Source organism: Lemur catta, chromosome 19 (assembly GCF_020740605.2).
Source record: "Lemur catta isolate mLemCat1 chromosome 19, mLemCat1.pri, whole genome shotgun sequence".
NCBI classification, from domain to species: Eukaryota; Metazoa; Chordata; class Mammalia; order Primates; family Lemuridae; genus Lemur; species Lemur catta.
In genome coordinates this window covers 2,515,665-2,536,041 of record NC_059146.1, presented here as the reverse complement: position 1 = coordinate 2,536,041, position 20,377 = coordinate 2,515,665, and the positions used below count along the sequence as shown (strand labels likewise).

At 38.0% G+C, this 20,377-nt stretch overlaps 1 protein-coding gene across 2 annotated transcripts in view; it reads left to right on the top strand.

Moving 5' to 3' along the window:
- GABRA2 (gamma-aminobutyric acid type A receptor subunit alpha2) overlaps positions 1 to 20,377 on the top strand; it is a 113,549-nt gene that overhangs the window by 43,413 nt on the left and 49,759 nt on the right. For both annotated transcript variants that reach the window (XM_045533071.1, XM_045533072.1), the window contains exon 3: positions 13,195 to 13,262. In XM_045533071.1, the coding sequence (XP_045389027.1) occupies positions 13,195 to 13,262 (68 nt within the window). The remainder of the gene's footprint in view (positions 1 to 13,194; positions 13,263 to 20,377) is intronic.

Sequence of the window (20,377 nt, the reverse complement as noted above, 5' to 3'; positions counted from 1 at the left end):
CTTAGTTTGTATTCTGATATTAGGTGAATTCATCTACTTCTCAGTCTCCAATTATATTGTATCTTAGTAGTACCAGGAATAATAGCTAACATATGAAACATTATTGTCTGGCATTGTTATGCACTTCTTATAAGCCTTAATCCTCACAGGTGAGGTGGTTTGTGTTATTTTTCTTGCTTTAGAGATGAAGAAATTTAGGTGCATAAAGGTTAAATAATTTTCTCAGTTATTATTCAGTGGAGCTAAGAACCCAGAAGTATGTATTCACAGCCCAGAACTCCTCCTTAGCTACAGAAATAGATAGAAAACATTTTTATATTACTTTCTATGTGTCTGCTCTAAGTGATTTTATAAATTAACTTAGTCTTCATAACAAGCCCATGAGATACAGTTATTATCTGTATCATATTATCCATCTTATCCAAATGAAACTACTTGTCCAAGATCACACAGTCACAAAGGGTGCATGATCTAGCTATGCCTGTTTCTTCAGATCCACCTCGTACTACTCTCCTGCTCCCTCTCTGTTCTCCGACTGTACTTTTTTCACTTCCTTGTGGGATCCAACTATTTTTCATCTCAAGATCTTTGAATGTGCAGTTTTCTCTATGCTGGTTAGGACTAAATATTCTTTTATGTTTCTCCTCCAAACCTACACACTTTATTAAGACCCTTAAAATGTATCTTTTTGATATCACTGAAATGTTATTTGATTAAGAAAACCAGTTCCGAGCCAACTCTCCCTACCCCAGGTTGAGTCAGACTAGATGGTTGATTCCCCCAACAAATATTTATTCAGAGCCTACTACGTTCCAGAAATTATTCTTTGCTCTTGAGACATATCAGTAAACCAAACAGACATACCTATCCCTGATTTCTTGGAGTTTTCATTTTCAACAATGTGCGAGATAGGTGAGAAAACTGCAGGAAATGTTGAAAGTTAACATTACCATGGGAAAGTGCACGGGTGGGGGCATCCAAAGTACTAGGGGTGGAGGGAAGGTGAAATCTGAATTACAGTGTCCAGTTTGGGCTTTTTTTAAAAGTTACTTTTGAGCAAAGACTTAAATAAGTTAATACTTACTAAATGCCAAATAAGGGAGATCCAAATACTAGGGTTGGAGGGAAGGTGAAATTTGAATTACGGAGTAAAGAATACAGGCTTTGCAGGAACATTCCTGTAAAGTCACTAAACAAAAAATAGCAACAGCAACAGACAGCAGTAGACACACACACACACACACACACACACACACACAGGCTTTGAAAAGTAGGGAGATTTCTCATCTTTAGAGTTATATTATAGTACTCAAAATTTCAAGTTTTCAACAAAAATGTTTGACTTATGCAAAGAAACAAAGTATGCTCCATATACAGAAAAAAAACCATAAATCAATATAAACTATCCTTTAGGAAAATTAGATATCAGACTTACTAGTCATCAACTTTAAATAAGCTTTTCTAAATATGTTCAGTGAACTAAAGGAAATGATGTCTAAACAAAAAAAAGAAAGTATAAAAACAATTTCTCACCAAAATAGAATATTGACAAAGGGAAAAATATTATGTATTTTTCAAAAAATACATACAAATTCTAGATATAAAACATAACTGAAATAAAAAATTTACTAGACAAATCCTATAGCAAATTTGAACTGCAAGAAGAATCAGTAAACCTGAAAAAGCTTGAGATTATCCACTCTGAGGAACAGAAGAAAAATTAATTAAAAAAAAAATGAATACAGCCTCAAAAATGTATAGGACATGTAAAGTATACCAATATTTGCATGATGGAATTTTCAGAAGGAAAGGAGAGATAAAGTGGCAGAAAGAATATTTAAAGAAATAATGGTTGGGAAGTTCCCAATTTTAATGATAAACATTAATGTGTACACATCCAGGAAGGCTCAACAAAACCAAAGGATAAATTGAAAGATACCACATCTAGGCATATCATGGTCAAACTACAGAAAGGTAAAAGAGAATCTTGAAAGCAGCAAAGGAATTACCACCCGTATGCAAGGGATCCTCAATAAGATAAACAGTTTCCGAACAGGAGCAATGTAAGGCAGAAGGCAGTGGTGTGGTGTATTTAAATTGCTAAAAGCAAATGCCTGTCAACCAACAATGCTATATCCAGCAAATCTATCCTTCAATAGTAAAGGAAAAATTAAGACACTCCCAGATAAACAAACACGGAGATTATTTGTCACTAGCAGACTTGCCTTAGAAATACTAAACATAATCTGTTAGGTTGAAATAACATACTACACAGTAACGTGAGTAGACACAAAGGAATAAAGAGCTCCCCTACAGATAACTATATAGCTGAGTATAAACAACAGTATGAATGTATTTTTATCTGTAACTTTTTTCAATCTCATTTAAAAACAACTACCTAAACCAAGAATTATACTGTATTGATGGATTTAAGATGTATAAAGATGTAATTTGTATGACAAAAATTGTATAATGGAGGGGTGTGTGGAAGGAAGTATGAATGGAGCAAATTTTGTTTACTGTTAAGTTGATATTAATCCAAACTAGATCATTTTAAGTTAAGATGTTAATTTTGTAATCCTCAGGGCAACCATTAATAAAGCAATACAAAATATAGTAAGAGAAACAAGGGAATTAAAATTATATATTAGAAAATATATATGTAATATAAAAGAAAAAGACATGATATATAAAAAACAAATAGCAAAAAAGAATTGAAGGGAGAAATAGATGTTTCAATAATAACATTTGGAGACTTTAGTGCCCCACTTTCAATAATGGATAGAATAACTAGGCATATCAACAGGAAACAGAAGACTTGAAAAATACTATAAATCAAGTAGACCTAACAGATAATAGGCTACTACATTCAATAGGAGCAGAATACACATTCTTCTCAAGTGTGCATGGAACTTTCTCCAGGATAGGTTATGTTAGACCAGGAATCAAGCTCAATAAATTTAAAAGGATTAACATTATACTGTGTATGTTCCTCAGGCACAAAGGATTAAAATTAGAAATCAAAGACAAAAAGAAATTTTGGAGATTCACAAATATATGTATTAAAAGTTAACAGGATACTCATAAAGAATAATAAGTCAAAAAGAAACCACAAGGGGAATTTTAAAATACTTTGAGATGAATGAAAATGAAGATGAAGCCATAACACAGCAAAACTTATGGGATGCAGTTACAGCCGTGCTTCAAAGGAAATTTATAAGTATAAATGCCTATACTACAAAAAAAAAAAAATCTCAGATCAAGAACCTAAATTTCCACCTTATCACACTGTAAAGAGAAGAGCAAACTGAATCTCAAATAAGAAATAAAATGATAAATTTTAAAGAGGAAAATAATGAAATAGAGAATAGAAAGACAATAGAAAAACAAAACAATAAACCACAATGTGGTTCTATGACAAGACCAACAAAATTGACAGATCTTTAGCTAACGTGACCAGAAAAAATAAGGAAGATTCAAATTACTAAAATTGAAGGGCTATTAATACTAATTTTACTGATATAATAAATGTATACTGTGAACATTTGTATGAGAAAAACTAATAACTTAGATAAATGGACAAATTCCTGGAAAGACACAAACTGCCAAAACTAAGAAGAAATAGAAAATCTACATAGATATATATAAATGAAGAGGTTGAATAAGTAATAAAACACTTCCCACAAAGCAAAGTCCAGGCCCAGATGGCTTCACTGATGAAGTTTTACCAAACATTTAAAGAAGAATTAACACTGATCCTTCACAAACTCTTCTGAAACAAATAGAAGAGGATAGAACACTTCCCAACTCATTTTATTAGACCGGTGTTACTGTGATACCACAATCAGACAGAGACATCTCAGGAAATCTGCATATATGCATATTCCTTATGATTATAGACAAAAAATGCTCAAAAAAATACTAAAACATCAAATTCAGCAATGTGTAAAAATGTATACATCAAAACCAAGTGAGATTTATTCCAAGAATGCAAAGTTTTTTAAACACACAAAAAGAAGTTGATACAAAACACCAGATTAACAGAAAACAGGGTAAATGCTTCATGATCCTCTGAATGGGTGCAGGTAAATCATGTGACAAAATCCAACACCTGTTCATAATAAAAACTCTCTACAAACTAGGAATAGAATGGATTCCACTTACAATGAATTTCACAGAACAGACAAATCCATAGAAACAGAACCTGAATTAGTAGGTGCCAGATCCTGGGAGAAAGGAGAATGGGAATGACTGCTAATAGATACAGGATTTATTTATGGTGATAAATTGTTTTAAGTTTAGAAAGTAATGATGCATAACTTTGTGATGAGACTAAAAACCATTCAATTGTACACTTTAAAAAAGTGTGCTTCATGTTGTATGAATTACAATCTCAATAAATCTAATATTAAATGAGACTGTAGGGGTGGATGGGCATAAGCAGTATTTCCACAGAAAGATGAAGGTACCTTTGGAGTCGTAACAATGTAGAGGTGAGAAGTCTTGGATTGTAGAAATATTCGAGAGCGGATTTACAGTTGAAAAGAGAGAAGTTGTGGGTAAAACCAAATTTGTGGTTGGAATAACAACCGAAAACAGTGGGGAAGGCTGTAAGTACAGTTGATGTTGGAGAGGAAAGTCAGTTTTGTTTGAGAGGTGATGAGTTTGAAAAATTTTATAGGCAGCCAAGTGGAGATGCCAACTAGGCAGTTGGATGTAGAAGTCTGGATTTCAGAAGAAAGCTCTGGACTGAAAATAGAAATTCAGGAGAACTTGACTGCATGAAATAAATCATCAAAGAAGTAAGTGTAAATAAAGAAGATCTGAAACTGAAAGTTTAGGCATTCCACTGTTAATAGGGTACGGGGATAGGAAGGAAGGACTCAGAGAAGAAAAATCAGTGAGGTTGGAATAAAATCAAGTGAGTCCTGGAGACCAAGTGAAGAAAGTGTTTTCAGGAGGAGTGCTCCCTTGTTATAAGATCTCTGAGCATATATTGTGTCTGCAGTTATACATTTATTTGACTTATTTGATTGTGCATGCCATCCCTCTGCATTAAGTTATAATAAGCTCCATTATTATAGTAGAGGCTATGTCTACTTTAAATGACTCTGTGAAGTAAGAGTAAGCTTTCATTTATTCAATGAGTGTTTATTAAGAACATACACTGTGTCACGGGTTGCTCTGTGCTGTGGCTTTACTTTTCTGTGCAAACAAAAATCCTTGTCTTTATGGCGATTAACGTCTATAGGAGGCTATAGACTAGTACTATCTTATGGAACTTTCTGTGGCAATGGACATCTTTTACTGTGCTATCCAATATGGTGGCCATAGCCACCTATGAGTAAAATGTGGCCAGTGTGACTAAGAAACTAAATTTTTAATTTCATTTAATCCTAATTAATTAAACTATAATATAGATAGCCACACGTGGCCTGTGTCTACCTATATTGGTAGGTATAGCCAGCAAACAGTGAAGATAATAAATAAGTGAACATACAGAGCCAGGGAGAGATTTGGAGAGGTTTCAGTTTAAAACAGAATGGCAATTCTGCTTACTCACTGCTATATTCAGTTGTGTTAGTTGAAAACCATATTCCTACCCATGATGAACCACAGGAAACAATGAGCCTGATTAGCCTTGTAGATCATGAAAAAAATCCTCCATCCCATCCTAACTGCCTGATATATATTTTAGAACTGCATATATATATATATTTTGCAGTGTCTTTAAATCAGAAAACTGGTCCAGGCTTTCACTTCTCAGTAGCTAGCGATTTAAACCCTCAAACTCCAAGGAAATAGTAAGTAAGACTGAAAGGTCAGAAGCAGGGATGGAGAGATTAGCCATAGGAAATTCTAGCCTGAGAATTCGTCCAAGGAAAATTCTGTGGATAGGAACTGAGAAGAAAGAACACTGCTTGTGGCAAATTGTAACTTTACCAGATTTTCAATCTCAAATGTCTACAGGGGTCAGGTAATTGGCTCACTTGGGACCATGGAGAATCAGAGAATTTTCCTCCCATCTATTGTGGTTAGCTCACTTTGGGAAGTGCTACCATGAATATATTCTCATTAACATAAATTTTAAAAAATAATAATGAATGTAAGATTTCATTTTCACTACTATTCCAACATAAATTTTGGAGATTGGCCAATGCAATAATCTAAAATAGAAGTAAAATAGAAGCAAGCATGGGATAAAGTTTTTGTTTTTTGTTTTTTTTTCCCCACAGATTATTGTGTGCTTAGAGACTCGTCTGGTTCATTGAATGTGAATCAAATTCTGGTTAGCTTCCTGGATTCCACATCACTGAACTGGGGGAGATGGGATTTTCTTAGAGAAGAATTTTCCATTCCTAGAACAACAGACTTACTGCCTAGATCAAACAATAGATGCCCCCTACACGTTCATGTTTTCTTTCATGTGATGCACACAAAAATTCTCTGAAATATTTTTATGATTCCCTTTCTAACCTTGCTTGCACTATTATAGCTTTCTGGAGAAAATACATTTTAAAATGTGTATGTGGTGTGTGTGGTGTGGTGAGGCAGAAGGAGAAAGAAGACTCCTCAGCACAAAGAATATGCATATCAAGTGTCCATCAGTGATTTACAAGAAGACGTGATTTTGCTCTTGCCAAATGTTAGAAATTGTTTAGAAAATTTGATTGCTATTGTATGTTACATTACCCAGTACACTTGAACTATTCATGAGTTCATCAAAATCTTTTTTGACAAGCATTTAAAAAGAATATTTTCCACTTGTTCTCTTCATGTCCTCACGATCCATTTACTTTCCAACCATTTATTTTTATTTGTTTTATACCTTTACTCTTCTACTGTAACATTTTCCAACTGAATACATTGCGTTGTCTCCGTTGATTCAGCTTGCACACCATTAACTGGAACATGGCATTTCTAGTAACGTGTCCTTGGCCATAAAATTCTCCAAGTCAGAGGCCTCCAGTGAATCCGCTGCTGCTGTGTGTATGGAGACAATATTCTCATCATGTGACACTTCAGGTCTTTTTTGATACAACCTCTGCCTTTCTCTGCATCCTGATCCCACGCTCTACACTGTTTTCCATGTTCATGAAACAAACTTAATCATTTGGGTCTTGACTTTCACACAAAGGAGTTCCTCTGCCTGGAATATCCTCCCTGCACCTTGTTGGCTTCGAGGATGCTTAGGACCTTTGAAAATTACAAAGGAGTGAAGCTCACCTTGATGTCTTTCTCCAACATGCTTCTCTGAGTATCAATATACTATCTTCTCAGGTACAGCAGACATTTACTGCACTACATTTTTAATGTTTCCTTTCTATTACACTGTGAATCCTCACAGGCAGGCATTTTGCTTTATTCACTGTTTATCCTCAAGTACCTATCTTAAGTGAATCTTGTGGGATAAGAAAGCTTAGTTGTGCATTATTTTTGTTTTTTCATAGTTTTGCAAAGGATTTTGTAAAGAAGCTTTGATTGTTATGGTATGCTGCGTTAGCCAGTGAATAGCAACTTTTCATTAATTAATTTAAACTGTTCTTGAAATTATTTGTATATTCATTTTGGATATCCTTCAGAGCCATTTATTTTTTTTTTCTATGAAGTATTTTAAAAATTCAGAAAGTACACAGTATAGTAAGACTTAGTCAAAGACCACCTGCATCAAATCTTAAAATTTTGTAAAAATTGATGATCAATTTTATTTAATTATTTTTTATTCATTATTTACTTATTGATTGATTGATAAAGGGTCTTGCTCTGTTGCCTAGGCTGGAGTGCAGTGTGTCTCAATCATAGCTCAGTGCAACCTTGAACTCCTGGGCTCAAATGCTCTTCTTACCTCAGCTTCCCAAGTTCCCAGGACTAATTTTTTTTATGTTTTGTAGAGATGAGGTCTCCTATGTTGCCCAGGCTGGTCTTGAACTCCTGGCCTCAAGTGATCCTTCTGCCTCAGCCTCCCAAAGTGCAGAAATTACAGTTCAAGGCACCGTGCCTGGCCTAGGATCAACTTTAAAAGAAGGAAAATATTAGAAACACATTAGGTGCCCCTCAGTATACATCTATAAGCTATTCCCCTTCCTCTCTCCCAAGTGGTAACCACCATCATGAATTTGATGATTGTTCTTAAGGATCATACATTCTTCTATGTTTGCCACGTGCATTCTTTGTTTTTCCTAAAGTCCCTATTATTAGCCTCATGGTATTTTGCCTCTGTGGAAATGTGTACAGAAAATCTTTACTTTTGCATATTACACTGTTGGTAGGTATTTCTAAAGCCAAATATGTAGCTGATAAACAATTATTTAGGTATCATGGTGGATATTTCAACTAAGAGCTGCTTCCTTTTGACAGTTCAGTTTCGGTTTGCAGTGAATCAGCGCTTTCTTCAGTATGTTCTTTCCCTTTGCTTAACTTGGCTACTTTACTGGGAATCCATGACCTAGGCTTTCAACCTGCCTTTGTCAATGGCGAGTTTGGGTTCTGCCTTCACAAGTGACAAATGTCTTTTCCTTATGAGTAGCAACAGCTATGCATAGCCATTTTTAATGTTAGTAAAACATTTTGGGAAAAGGTAGTGATGTTCTACACAAAGCATAATGAAAAATGATTTATTTATTTAAATATACATCAACTAACATGTGACAGACATTGGACTAAGCACTCATGATAAAATAGTGAAAAGAAATGATTCCCTGACTTTTAAGAAGCTTGAATCCTGGTTGGGGAGACAGACCAAACATAAATCATAAAAACAAGACAAAAATATCAAGGCATGGAAATGATGGCAAATTCTATAAAAGTCCTATAAAAAGAAACAAAGTATTGGAGAGAAATAATGAAAGAAGAGAACTTACATTAGAGGAGGGGAATAATGAACCCCTGCTCTGAAGAAAGAACATTTAAACTGAGACTTGGCAATTAACCAAAAATGGGAGGTGAGAGGTGACAACCGGTGTGAAGGCTCTGAGTGAGGACAGAACTTGATGTGTCCACTAAAAGTGATCAGGACTTTAGGGAGTGACTCAGGCTCCTAAAATGCACAAACACCAAGGTTGCCACCAGACTAAAAGTTCATGTGTTTGCTCTGTGACATACATCTGTCCCATGGATCAGAATATCATAACAGGAATTAATAGCACAGTCCTACCCTGTTCAGAATCCACATGGGAAGACAAAACATAACCAGAAAATACCATGAACTGTCTTTGACAAATCAGTGTCACAAGATCTGGAAACAGCCTGTATGCATGTAATCTCTTCTCTTTCTTCTCTGCCGTTCCTTTCCCTTCATTCATTCCTTCTCATATTGAAAGCCAAATCATAATCCAAGATTGAATTTTGATTATAGAATCCTGGAAGGTTTGGTAGATGTAGCAAATGTTTGTAGTCATCACACTAAAATAGTTCAGTACTCCATGTTGGATGTTCACAGCTCCGTGCATCCATCCATACTGAAATCCTTACTATCTCATTATCAGGGATCCCTTTGTCCCAGGCTCAGATATTATTGAATATTCATGGTCAGTGTTTAGCTTGCTGATTTTCCTTTTGGTGAACTTCCGTAGCAGGAGAATATCTTCTCCAGTGCATATGATCTTGAGCCATGTTTATGAAGTTAATAGTCCATGAAACCATTTCCTTTCCTTAAGGAAGATAACTTCGCACATCTGTGTTCTACTTCTTTAGGTGTTTCTTTCACTACTTAGAACTTTGAGGCTAACTTTATTTTTCTCTTTTTCCATTCTTAGTTGACATCTTTCTATAGGCACTAGGTACTGACTAATACTCCTTTACCCTTTGCTTGCCGTTGGCATATAGTGAATGTTATTCAGATCCTTAGCATCAATACAGTCACACGTTTTGGTCATATTTACTACTTAGACAAAGGAGAATAATTTAACTTTCCTGTATTAGGATGAAAACTACCTTCACATTTTAATTTCTCTTCTCTGGAACATTTTAGATTAATATCTCTAACAACTAGAGTTTTATCAATTTTTATTGAATAAATGTGATGGCATGATTAATTTGTTATAAGAGGAAAAAAAAAACAAACTTAGGTTTCATTTTCATGATTTCTTTCTAAGAGTATATAGAATTTGGATACATCATTTGTGAAGCTCCATCCAAAATGACGCTACAAGGCCCTTTGTGCAAAAAATAATTAAGAATTGTAAAAGAGTACAAACAGAACATTAAGCCAAGCATGAAACTCTTCTGCACACAGAGTCCTATGGGACTATACACGTTATATGCCCAGAAAGCTGACCCCATGCAGGTCTTTGTTGACAGGGGCAGCTGAAAATAACTATAAATATTAGATTATTAAATAGGAAATGTCCAATTTTGAATCCACAGTTTATTATATTTCAAACAAGAAGCAGTATAATTAATCAAAGTATGTGCCTAAACTTTCGATAAAGTTTTGCCATCTTAAGGATAGCTTATTTATGCCGGCAGTGGAAAGTGAGTGGCGATGAGATCATGAAAGGTGTTTTCCACAGCTTGTTGAGCATTAAATATTTTTTCTTGCAAGAAGTGGTCCAAAGCCTGGAAGAAGTGGTAGTTGGTGCAAGGTCTGGTGAATACAGTGGATGACAGAGAGTTCCCAAGTCCAGCCTCTATAGTTTGAGCAGTGGTGTTTTTTGGGACATGTTGTCTTACAAGAGGATTGGCCTGTCTCTATTGACCAATCTCGCTGCTTAATCGCGAGCAACCTCATCATTTCATCCAATGGGTTACAGTAAACATCTGCTGTAATTGACTGACCAGGTTTCATGAAGCTGTAGTGGATAATACCAGCATTGGACCACCAAACCAACACCTTTAGCTTTTTTTGATGAATATTTTGTTCTGAACTGTGTTTCAGCACTTCATCTTTAACTATTGTGCTGAATGCTTGCAACTGTCAAAAAGAATCTATTTTTCATCACATGTAACAATGCAGTGTAGAAATGGTTCACCTTTATGTCGTGACAGCAAAGAAAGGCAAGCTTCAAGATGATTTGTGATGCTAGTTTACTTCATGTGGTACCCATCTACCCAGTGTCTTCACCTTGCCCATTTGTTTCAAATGGTCCAACGTTGTTGGAATAGTAACGTCAAACCTTGCTGCTAATTCATGCATAGGTTGAGATGGATTTGCTTCCACTACAGCTTTCAGCTCATCATTATCCACCTTGGTCTCAGGTCACCCACATGGCTCACTTTCAAAATTAAAATCACCAGGACAGAACTTCTCCAACCATGGACGTACTTCGTGTTCATTAGCCACATCCTTCCCAAACATTTCAATGATATTTTGAGCTGTCTACACTGCATTGGTTCCATGATGGAACTCACGTGCAAAAATAACATGAATTTTTTACTTATCCATGGTTTCACAAAAAATGTGAAAGATAATCATAAGCCAAAATGTGTGTTTGAAAGACTGAGGGATGTACCTTCACAACAGGAAAGAAAGAAGTGTCAAAGTGAAATGTCAGAGATATTAACTGTCAAACTTAGTAGTTAAGGAAACCGGATATTTCATACTTAATGACCTAATATAGTTATGTTTAAAATGGCTTCTGTAATAGCATTTCATAAATATACTTTTAGGGATAAAATGGCACATAAATTAAAGTTGAATGAATATATTTATTTGGAACACTATGCTTTGGGCGCAGGGTATTCTGGTGAATAGAAATACAGGTTAATAAGAAACTACTTTTAGTTTCAAGTTTAATCATTGACTGGTGCAATGCTTTGGTTTAGCCTGAGAGCTTAGAAACTAGATTACTTGGGTTCTAAAGCTTGGCTCTATCTACTCTATTAGCTTTGGGTCTTGGCCAGATTTGCTTACCTTTCTGTGCATCATTGTCCGCGTGGAGGTAGGGATGATGACGGAGAACCTATGGCATAGGTTTGTCATGCAGATTATTATATTTCAGGTCTTTTAAAGAGTACCTTTAAGTAAGCAAAGCCTACTCTGTTCAAAGTCCTTTTTAGTTTTTATTCTTGCCTTGGGGCTGTGGTCCCCAACCCCTGGTCTGCTGCCTGTTTGGGACCTGGCCTCAGAGCTCTGCAGCACGTCCCCCCACCTCCATCCTGTCCCCCCCACCATAATTGTCTTTTATAAAATTTAGGAAGGGGGGAGGCGCATGGCAGGAGGTGAGTGGCGGGTGAGCCAGCAAAGCTCCACCTGCAATTACAGCCTCTGGGGACCACTGATTAGTGGATTCATATCCCAGATACAATTTACTCTCTTCAATTGATGTAAATTAACGTTTAGTATAAGATGAAAAATATTTCATGGTATTGTTTGTGTAGAGTTACAGGTTTGACAGTTACTGGACAAGGGATTTAGCTCATGATAGAATTTAATAATTAATAATGTATGTTTTCCCCTACAAGAACATTGAAAGAGTTTTTATTTTTAAATCCTTTGAGCTTTTTTCCCTCATCACCATTTGACTTTATTTAAAATAAAAGATCTAAATCACCTGGTTAATAGGGCAATCCAGGTAATTGTAGTTACAGTTAATATGTTACACAATTTTAGAGTGCAATTTAATTCAATCTTAGCTTTTCAGACATTCTTAAGTACATTTAAAATCAAGCTTGTTTGGAAGTAATACATTGTGATGAATTGAAGTATTTTATTTTTATGCCACTAAATAAAATTTTTATATTAATATGAATTATGTTTATAATGATTAACAATCTGTTTTTGTGCTTTTTGGATATGATACACTGATTTACAATCTATAAACTGAAATCTTTACTGTGATGAAATACCATCTGAAATATTCAAACATCAGTTTGGGACCACATCAAACAATAACCATACTTCATTTTTAGTAATGGTGGTAAATTTATTGTAAACAAGTTCACTTAAGATGGTTTGTTAAGAAACTATTCATTCTGAGCAGTATGTCTTAGAACAGGATGCTATAATTCAGTACGGTTTGCACGTAAGAATGTCATAATACTTCCAGGCATTTTGCATGTAAGATGGTGAGAACCTATGAAATAGCTAACTGAGCAGTATCACTATTTTTGTTGGTTGTGAAAGTTGACAAGAAAGTAAAATGCAAAACTGCTGAATTTATGACACAGCTTTCGAACCATCATGTACTCAACCCCTTCTCTCTCTCGTGACTCTTACTATATAATATCTATATTCAATCTCTTTTCTCATATCAGACAGTATTACTGAAGTCTTCACTAACATCTACGTGACCAGTTTTGGCCCTGTCTCAGATACAGATATGGTGAGTTTTTCATTAAACAGTATTTTTACTTCATATAATGGGAAGTGGGGGGGGGTAGAATAAACAAGTGTTTTTACTGTTATAGAATTACCTATCTGTCTCATATCTACTTCATTTACCCAAATATATGGAGAGGTACGGATGTTAACCTGTTTGTGGTGCCTACTTCCAGCTTGTGTTCAGATTAGCCTTTTATATTCTTTTCAAAACCTGTCTACCTAGCTACAATGTGGTAAACAATTGTTTAAAGATAAATAATCATATTATGAGAACAGTTTTCTAGGATTAAGGCATCAGTGTGGACTTCCATAAGTAAAGTCTGTACGGTTTCATAGACAACTGAATGATTTCACAGTCTGTGTTACACATAAGCAATAATCTGCATGCTTAGTATACATGTATAACTCAATCTAGAGAAAATGAGAATGCTGATACTCTCGGATTCCATGGAACTAGTGTTACTAATATTTATTTGTCTTTAAAATGAGATGGGTAGGAGAGAGAAATCAGTCTGGTGTGTTAGAAACTGATGGGCTAGAATCACCAAAGATACTTCTTGATTAAGCATAAACATTTTAAGAATCAGTCCTCCATCTCTACTGTTAACTATGGTGCTCTGTAATAGAACCTTTTGTGGAAATAACATTTTGTTCATTAAAACCTTGTCAGATCTGCCCCGTCTCTCGGCTGGTGCCTGCCTTGCTTGGCGTCCCCCTGACGTGTGTGTCCCTAGTCCCAGGCTCCCTCTCGGCCAAGGTTGTGGCTCATCATCTCGTTCAGCTCCCCGGCATGTCTGTCCGGGGCCTCGCAGGTCTTCAGCGATCTGTCGTCCTCACGGTCCAACAGTGAGAATTAGAGGAGATGCCACTGTCTCTTTTTTGCCCAGTTGTCCCCCACATGTCATTTCTCCTCACTTTCTTCCCTCTCTGATGACCTAAAGGGAAAGTTCACAAGTTTGGAGATTTCCCCACCTGGATAAACACACAAAACAAAAGTATTTCCTTTTTGCTGGCTCTCGTAAACGTTATCAGGCAATTTATCTGCACCTGTCCACCTTTCCATTAGGAGGTCACAATGACACTGTCATCGTACAACAATCTTCCTCCATCGCAGCCACTTCTCTGCCCTCACAGCCCTTTCTTTCCTTGTCTGGAAGCGGGTTAGACGCGGCGCCTCCCGTCCCGGCCACGGGGACAGCGGGGGGACCCGGGTGGGAAGGGGCAGGCTCGGCCGGGGAGGGACGTCGGTCGCGGCCCCGCGCACGGCCGGTGTCGCGCATGGCAGGAGTCGCGCATGGCCGGTGTCGCGCACGGCCGGTGTCGCGCATGGCAGGTGTCGCGCATGGCCGGCTTCGGTCTGCAATGTCACTTCTTGGCGCTCACGGCCGAAGAGCGACCAGACGCACCAGAGGAAGGCCGGCGGGAGAACGCGGTCTACGCAGGAGAGAGAGGGAGGGTTCTAGGCTTACAGAGCATGTCACATGCGGCACGGTGACAGCCAGACCCATTGTCGCAGCAAAGCGCGAGCAAATGGAAGGGCCCCCCAAAAGGCGCGGTTACGGCTGCGTCTTGTTTATAGTGCCCGGATGGGGACTTCCCTGGTGGTTCAGAGGTCACCGTGGAACCGCTTTGATTGGACAGGTGGGAGCTGCGTGACCTGGGTCTTACTGCGCATGCGGATCTCCCGTGAGCCTCTCGGAAAGCGCGTGTGACCTGGGGGGGGGGGTGTGTGGGGGGGGGGGGCGAGGAGTTGGAGACCAGCCTGGACAATGCAGCAAGACTCTGTTTCTAGAAAAAATAAGAAGGTTAGCTGTGTGTGGCGGCACGTGCCTGTAGCCCTGGCTACTGAGGAGGCTGAGGCAGGAGGATGGCTTGAGCCCAGGGGTTCGAGGCTGTAGTGAGCTGTGATTGCACCACTGCACTCCAGCCTCGGTGACAGACTGTGACCCTATCCCAAAAAAAAAAAAAAAATTAAAATTTAAAAATAAATAAAAACATATATACATTTTATAAAGAGGAAACGATTTTGTCTTCGTGATTATCAAAAGGAATTATTTTAATCTTGATATTGCTTTTAGTGGAAAGCAAGACAATTAAAGGAGGCAAAGGTTGAATTTCTGTTTAGTATGGATGGCCAGGTCAAGAAATGAAACTTGGCTGTGGCACCCTAAATAGAAAAAAAATACATATATCATTATGGGAAAAGAAAACACACCCATCTTATTAATTATAAGTCAAAGCAGATATGGAAATATCTGGTTAATGTCTTACGGAAGCAATTTGTTAATGGGAAAAAAGTAAAGAATAAATTTATTTTTAGTAGCTTAGTTGATACACTCTTATTTGAATGTATTGTATATACTCACCAGCAAAACTTAAACCGCTAAGTTCTCCTGTTCAGGCCCGTGACATAGATTTGTTGTGACATTAGCCTGAGAGAAGAAAGCAGCATAGCAAAAAGAATTAACAACCGAAAGAACACACACACACACACACACACACACACACACACACACACACACTGCTATCTTGTAATGATTAGCCAGTAATTGTCCAAAGAAGGTTGTAGACATAAATTATAATTAAAGATTCTAATTACAGTGTCTGCAATTAAGTTAAAAATCTTTTATTTCAACATTTAAAAAATTCATGAGTAAGAAGGAAGGTAATTAAACTTTGGAATGTACTAGTAGCTGACAATTTACAGTTTGTAGTAGGCGTATGTATGTTAGCAATTTCAAACTCTTCTGGTTGTTTTCTTTTTCTTTTTTCTTTGGTTTCTATATAGGATTTCTTTTCCTATATTAGTAAACATTTTCCCTGTGTGTGTATATTCTTCAGACATCAATGTTATAGCTACCAATTATTGCACCAAAGCCCATACTAAGAACCTCAGTACAAATGGTTGTCTCTTGCTAAGTGTTAGGGTTAGAGCTTGAACAGTGGAAACTTCAAAGTAATCCTGAGATTTCTGATCCAGAGTTTCCCAGTAGGCTGTTAAGAAGCAGGCAGTCTGATCAGTGTGACCTTGGTTTATTGACTATATTGGTCCCTTTGTTTAATGCTTTCCTCCCTCTATAAAAACAGAGTGCATTATCTCTTAGAATCTTCAAAAGCTATTGAGATATTACGTAGTTCAGTAGTTAACATCATAGAGAGGTTTAGAAAGTTATTAGATCTTAAGATCTGGTCGAGAATTGGCACTGCACTTAATCTGTTATCTTTTATCAGAGGTTGTCATTTGTAAATGTAGCTAGCTAAGAAGACCTGTGACGAATATGGCAAACGCCGTTTATGAAAAATAAGCTAATAATGTTTACTTACTTTGAAGCTGGCAGGTAAAAAGTTGGTTAGTAGAACATTATTGATATTTTGGAAAGTTATGAACTAGACTTGGGGAACATTCATTCATTTATCAAATATTTTTTGGCACCCTACTAGAATTTGTAATATTGCATAAAATGTGTTTTATAAACACCTGCATTGGAATCACCTGAAGTATTTATCAAACCAGTTGTTTCCTGGGACCCCACCTAAAGTCTGTGGACTCACAATTACTAGTTTGTGGAGCATGACAGTCTGCATTTTAATAGCTTAAGGTATTTGACTTTATGTGGAGAGCAGCAAAAATCCATTCTTAGATTGGTGGAGGGTTGGGGGAAGGCACAGGGCATGTGACAGTGTCAGATTTTCTGCAATCCAATAATTTATGTTAGAGGATGAAGAAAGGAAAAACTATTTAGAAAGCTCTTATATTCCAGGAAAGAGATGAGACTGGCCCACAGTAGTGGTACTAAAGATGGAGAGAACTGAAAATATTTAAAAGTTCTTTGTGATCTGTGGGATGCAGGGGTTGATGAAGAAGTACAGGACGAAGCCTAGGGTCTTGGTTGGATGGTGGTACCATTCACTGGGATGCAGAACAGAGGAGGAAAATTTTGTTTTGTTGCGTGGGGAATGAATATTTGTTTTGCACATGTTGAGTTAGAGTCTGTTTAATTGGAGATACCTACGTAGCAGACATAGATCTGAAGCTCAGCGGAGGGGCTTACAGTAGAGAGTGTTTTGGTGCTGTCTGATGGTAGTTGAAATCACAGACGTGCATATTATAATTGTAGAAAGAAAGAGATTAGAGTGAAATGGTCATCAAACTTTCATAGAAACTCTAGAACACCAATATTTAAAGGACAGGAAGAGGATAAAAAAAGATTGTAGAAAATACATAGAAGAAGCAACCATGAATGTCTGCCGAAATGAAGGCTGATTGCCTTCTCTGAGCTAAGCTGTGCTTTGATCCTTTAGAAGAAAAGTCAGAGACCACTGCCTTTTAGTCCTTATCAGATGGAGTGACATGCAGTCAGACATCTGCACCATAGTCATCTGCAAAGACGATATTTTGTAGGCTGGGGTGGTGTGGCCCATTTGGTAATGAGATGAAACCATAGGTTTTGCCCACAGCAAAACCTCATGTAGGGAGTGGGGAAACGGTTCTAGAAAAGAGAGCAGATAAAAGTAGTTTGACTCCATCGATTACCTTTCTAGAGGAGGAGGGTTGTGAGAACTTAGTAGGTCCGGTCATAGTTCTCTTGCTTCCTAAGGACACAGAATGGAATTTCCTATCATCCTTCCCATTCATTTGTATAAACGGAATAACAAACATGATTTCTGAACATGAAGTGATATTTAAAATAAAAATTACAGAGGTTGCATGTTCTTTTCCTAGGTTTCAGGTGTGTGGCCTGTCTTTTTGGGAGAGCCGTACAGAACTTGCATGCTTAGATTAAGAACAGTAGATCTTATCGGTTGGTGTTGCTCTCATACATTTTCCAGGAGATAGCGCTGCATGTAGATGGTCCACAGGCGTGGAAAAGTCTTAGATCCCATGACGGGGATTTTCCCGAGGGTTTCCCGGCAACACCGGGAGAATGTGGTTTTAAGAATTCCAGTGCAGGAGAGTGTTGCAAAAGTAGGGAGAGAACAACTGTGTCATATATTATGGGAAAGCCAAGGAAGGGGTTTAAATAAGTCATTAGATTAAGAACAGAAGTATTTGCTGATTGTGGGAAAAGCAACCAGATTGCAGCGGGGGGAGGCGTGTGGGAGGTGAGGAAGTGGAGAAAGCGTGGAGGCAACATTTTTTAGTAGCGTGGCGGAGAGGAGGCGAGACAGAGGGCAGTTAGCTGTGCCACATTATAACTATCAGGGAGGCTGTTATTTTTAAAGATTGCATTGAACTTCTCACTGTTCTCGGAACATGTCATTATCTTTAACAACTCTCTGGCCTTGCACATGTTTTTTCCTGTTCTTGTTATGCTTCTCTCCTCCTTTGGCAACTGAAGATTTTTATTTATTCAAGGCCAAGCTTAAATTCTGTTTTCTCTGATTTGTTTTTAGATTACTCTGAGGAGGCAGTTCTACCACCCAGTCCTCGTACTTTTTTTATGACATTGCACTCAGGATGATGCAAACCTTCACATGTCTGTCCTCTGTACCACAGGCTGCCCTGCTGGGAGGCATGGCTGTGCCCGTTCCTTTCAATACAATTGGCTAAGTCCATGCTCTGTGCCGGTCAAATTGTGGGGAGCTGAAATCTATAAGTGTAGCCCTCAAGTTACTCGCAGGGTAGGAGGAGAAAGCTAAGAAAAATTACTCGTTTTAAACAGTGTGATCATGCTTTTGTTGTAGTGTTTATGGGTTAATATGATCTCAGAGGGGATATAGGTGGTACGTATAGGGTTTGGGAAGATAGCTGAGGAGCACAGTTATGGGTCGGCCAGCTGTAAAATGGAAAAAGAACGTGCTAGCACAGATTGAAAGGGCTTGTAGAGTTCAGTGAAATGTGAAAGTTCGATATAACTGGAGCCTGGAATACTCTTAGGGATTATGGGGGAGATGAGGCTGGAAAAGTACTTAGAGCCAGACCATGATGGGCATGACAGATAATTGTCCCCCCAAAAGCTGTGGGGTGAACCCCAACAAAACCTTAACACATAGTCTGTTTATGTTACCAGGGGACTTACTGCATGGCTTTTTTTTTGATATGTGTTGACATTCTTCAAAATATAGCTTTTACACTGAACAAAAGCCTGCTGTGATTAGTTGAATGTAGTTATGTAGACACACATATGCAGACACACCCACCCACACACACACACACACACACACACACACACACAATAACTTCACATCTGCGAATTGAAGGGTTAGGATAATACGTGCAGGTAACCCTTTGCCACGAGGCATCTGAGAGCTTTTCTTCTGTCTTCCCCTGCTGATGCCTTTCTTCTTATGTCCTGTTAGAGACGTTGCTGCTCAGCATCTTCGTGACTACAGTTAATTTCCAACGAGTCCCCTCCTCCATTCATGGACTAATTATTACCTATTTCCTATGTTCCAAGCAGGTTTTTTTAAATGCTGGTGTCACGACATTGAAGAAGGTAATCATAGTCCTTGTTCTCAGTGTGGAGTAAAAGTTGTCCCATTGTAGAAAGCGGGAAAACAAGGGTGACTCCAGCAGAGATCTGTGAGTTGGTACAGTCAGATGGAGCCTGACACGGCAGAGGCCCTGCACATGGCATTACTGCCGCAGCATAGAGGGGTGTGTGTGAGTGAGTGTGAGAGCCAGTGTGGTGGGGATTGCTCTAGACAAGGCTAGAGAGGTAGGGAGGAAGAGATCATGCATGTCTTTGGAGGCTGTGATAGTGTTTGAACTTCATCCCAAAGGCTTTAGAAATTCAACTGACCAAGTTCAGCAACGTTTTATTCTTCGGGATTCCCGTCCCCACATCATGGCCATGCCTCAATGCATCCCATAGCTTAAAGAGTCCTACCCAGTTCAATTTAAACATGAATCTCTTACGCCATTTAGATGTTCTTTCCTTTCCCCAGCCTGGTTCCCAGCTAAGGGACGTACCGTGGTGACAGGACAGAGCTCCTCTTCTCCTCTTTCTGGGTCTTTCAAAATTGAGGCAAGGGGAAGGGAGATTAGAAGCAGCAGCGAGTATGTTCTTACATACCTAGTTCTACTGGTCGCTCTCTCCTGGCAATCAGTGCCGTTTGTGTGGTTGGTAATAAGTGCTTGCTCTTTCATGGGGCACGGCTATGCTTTCTACTGGG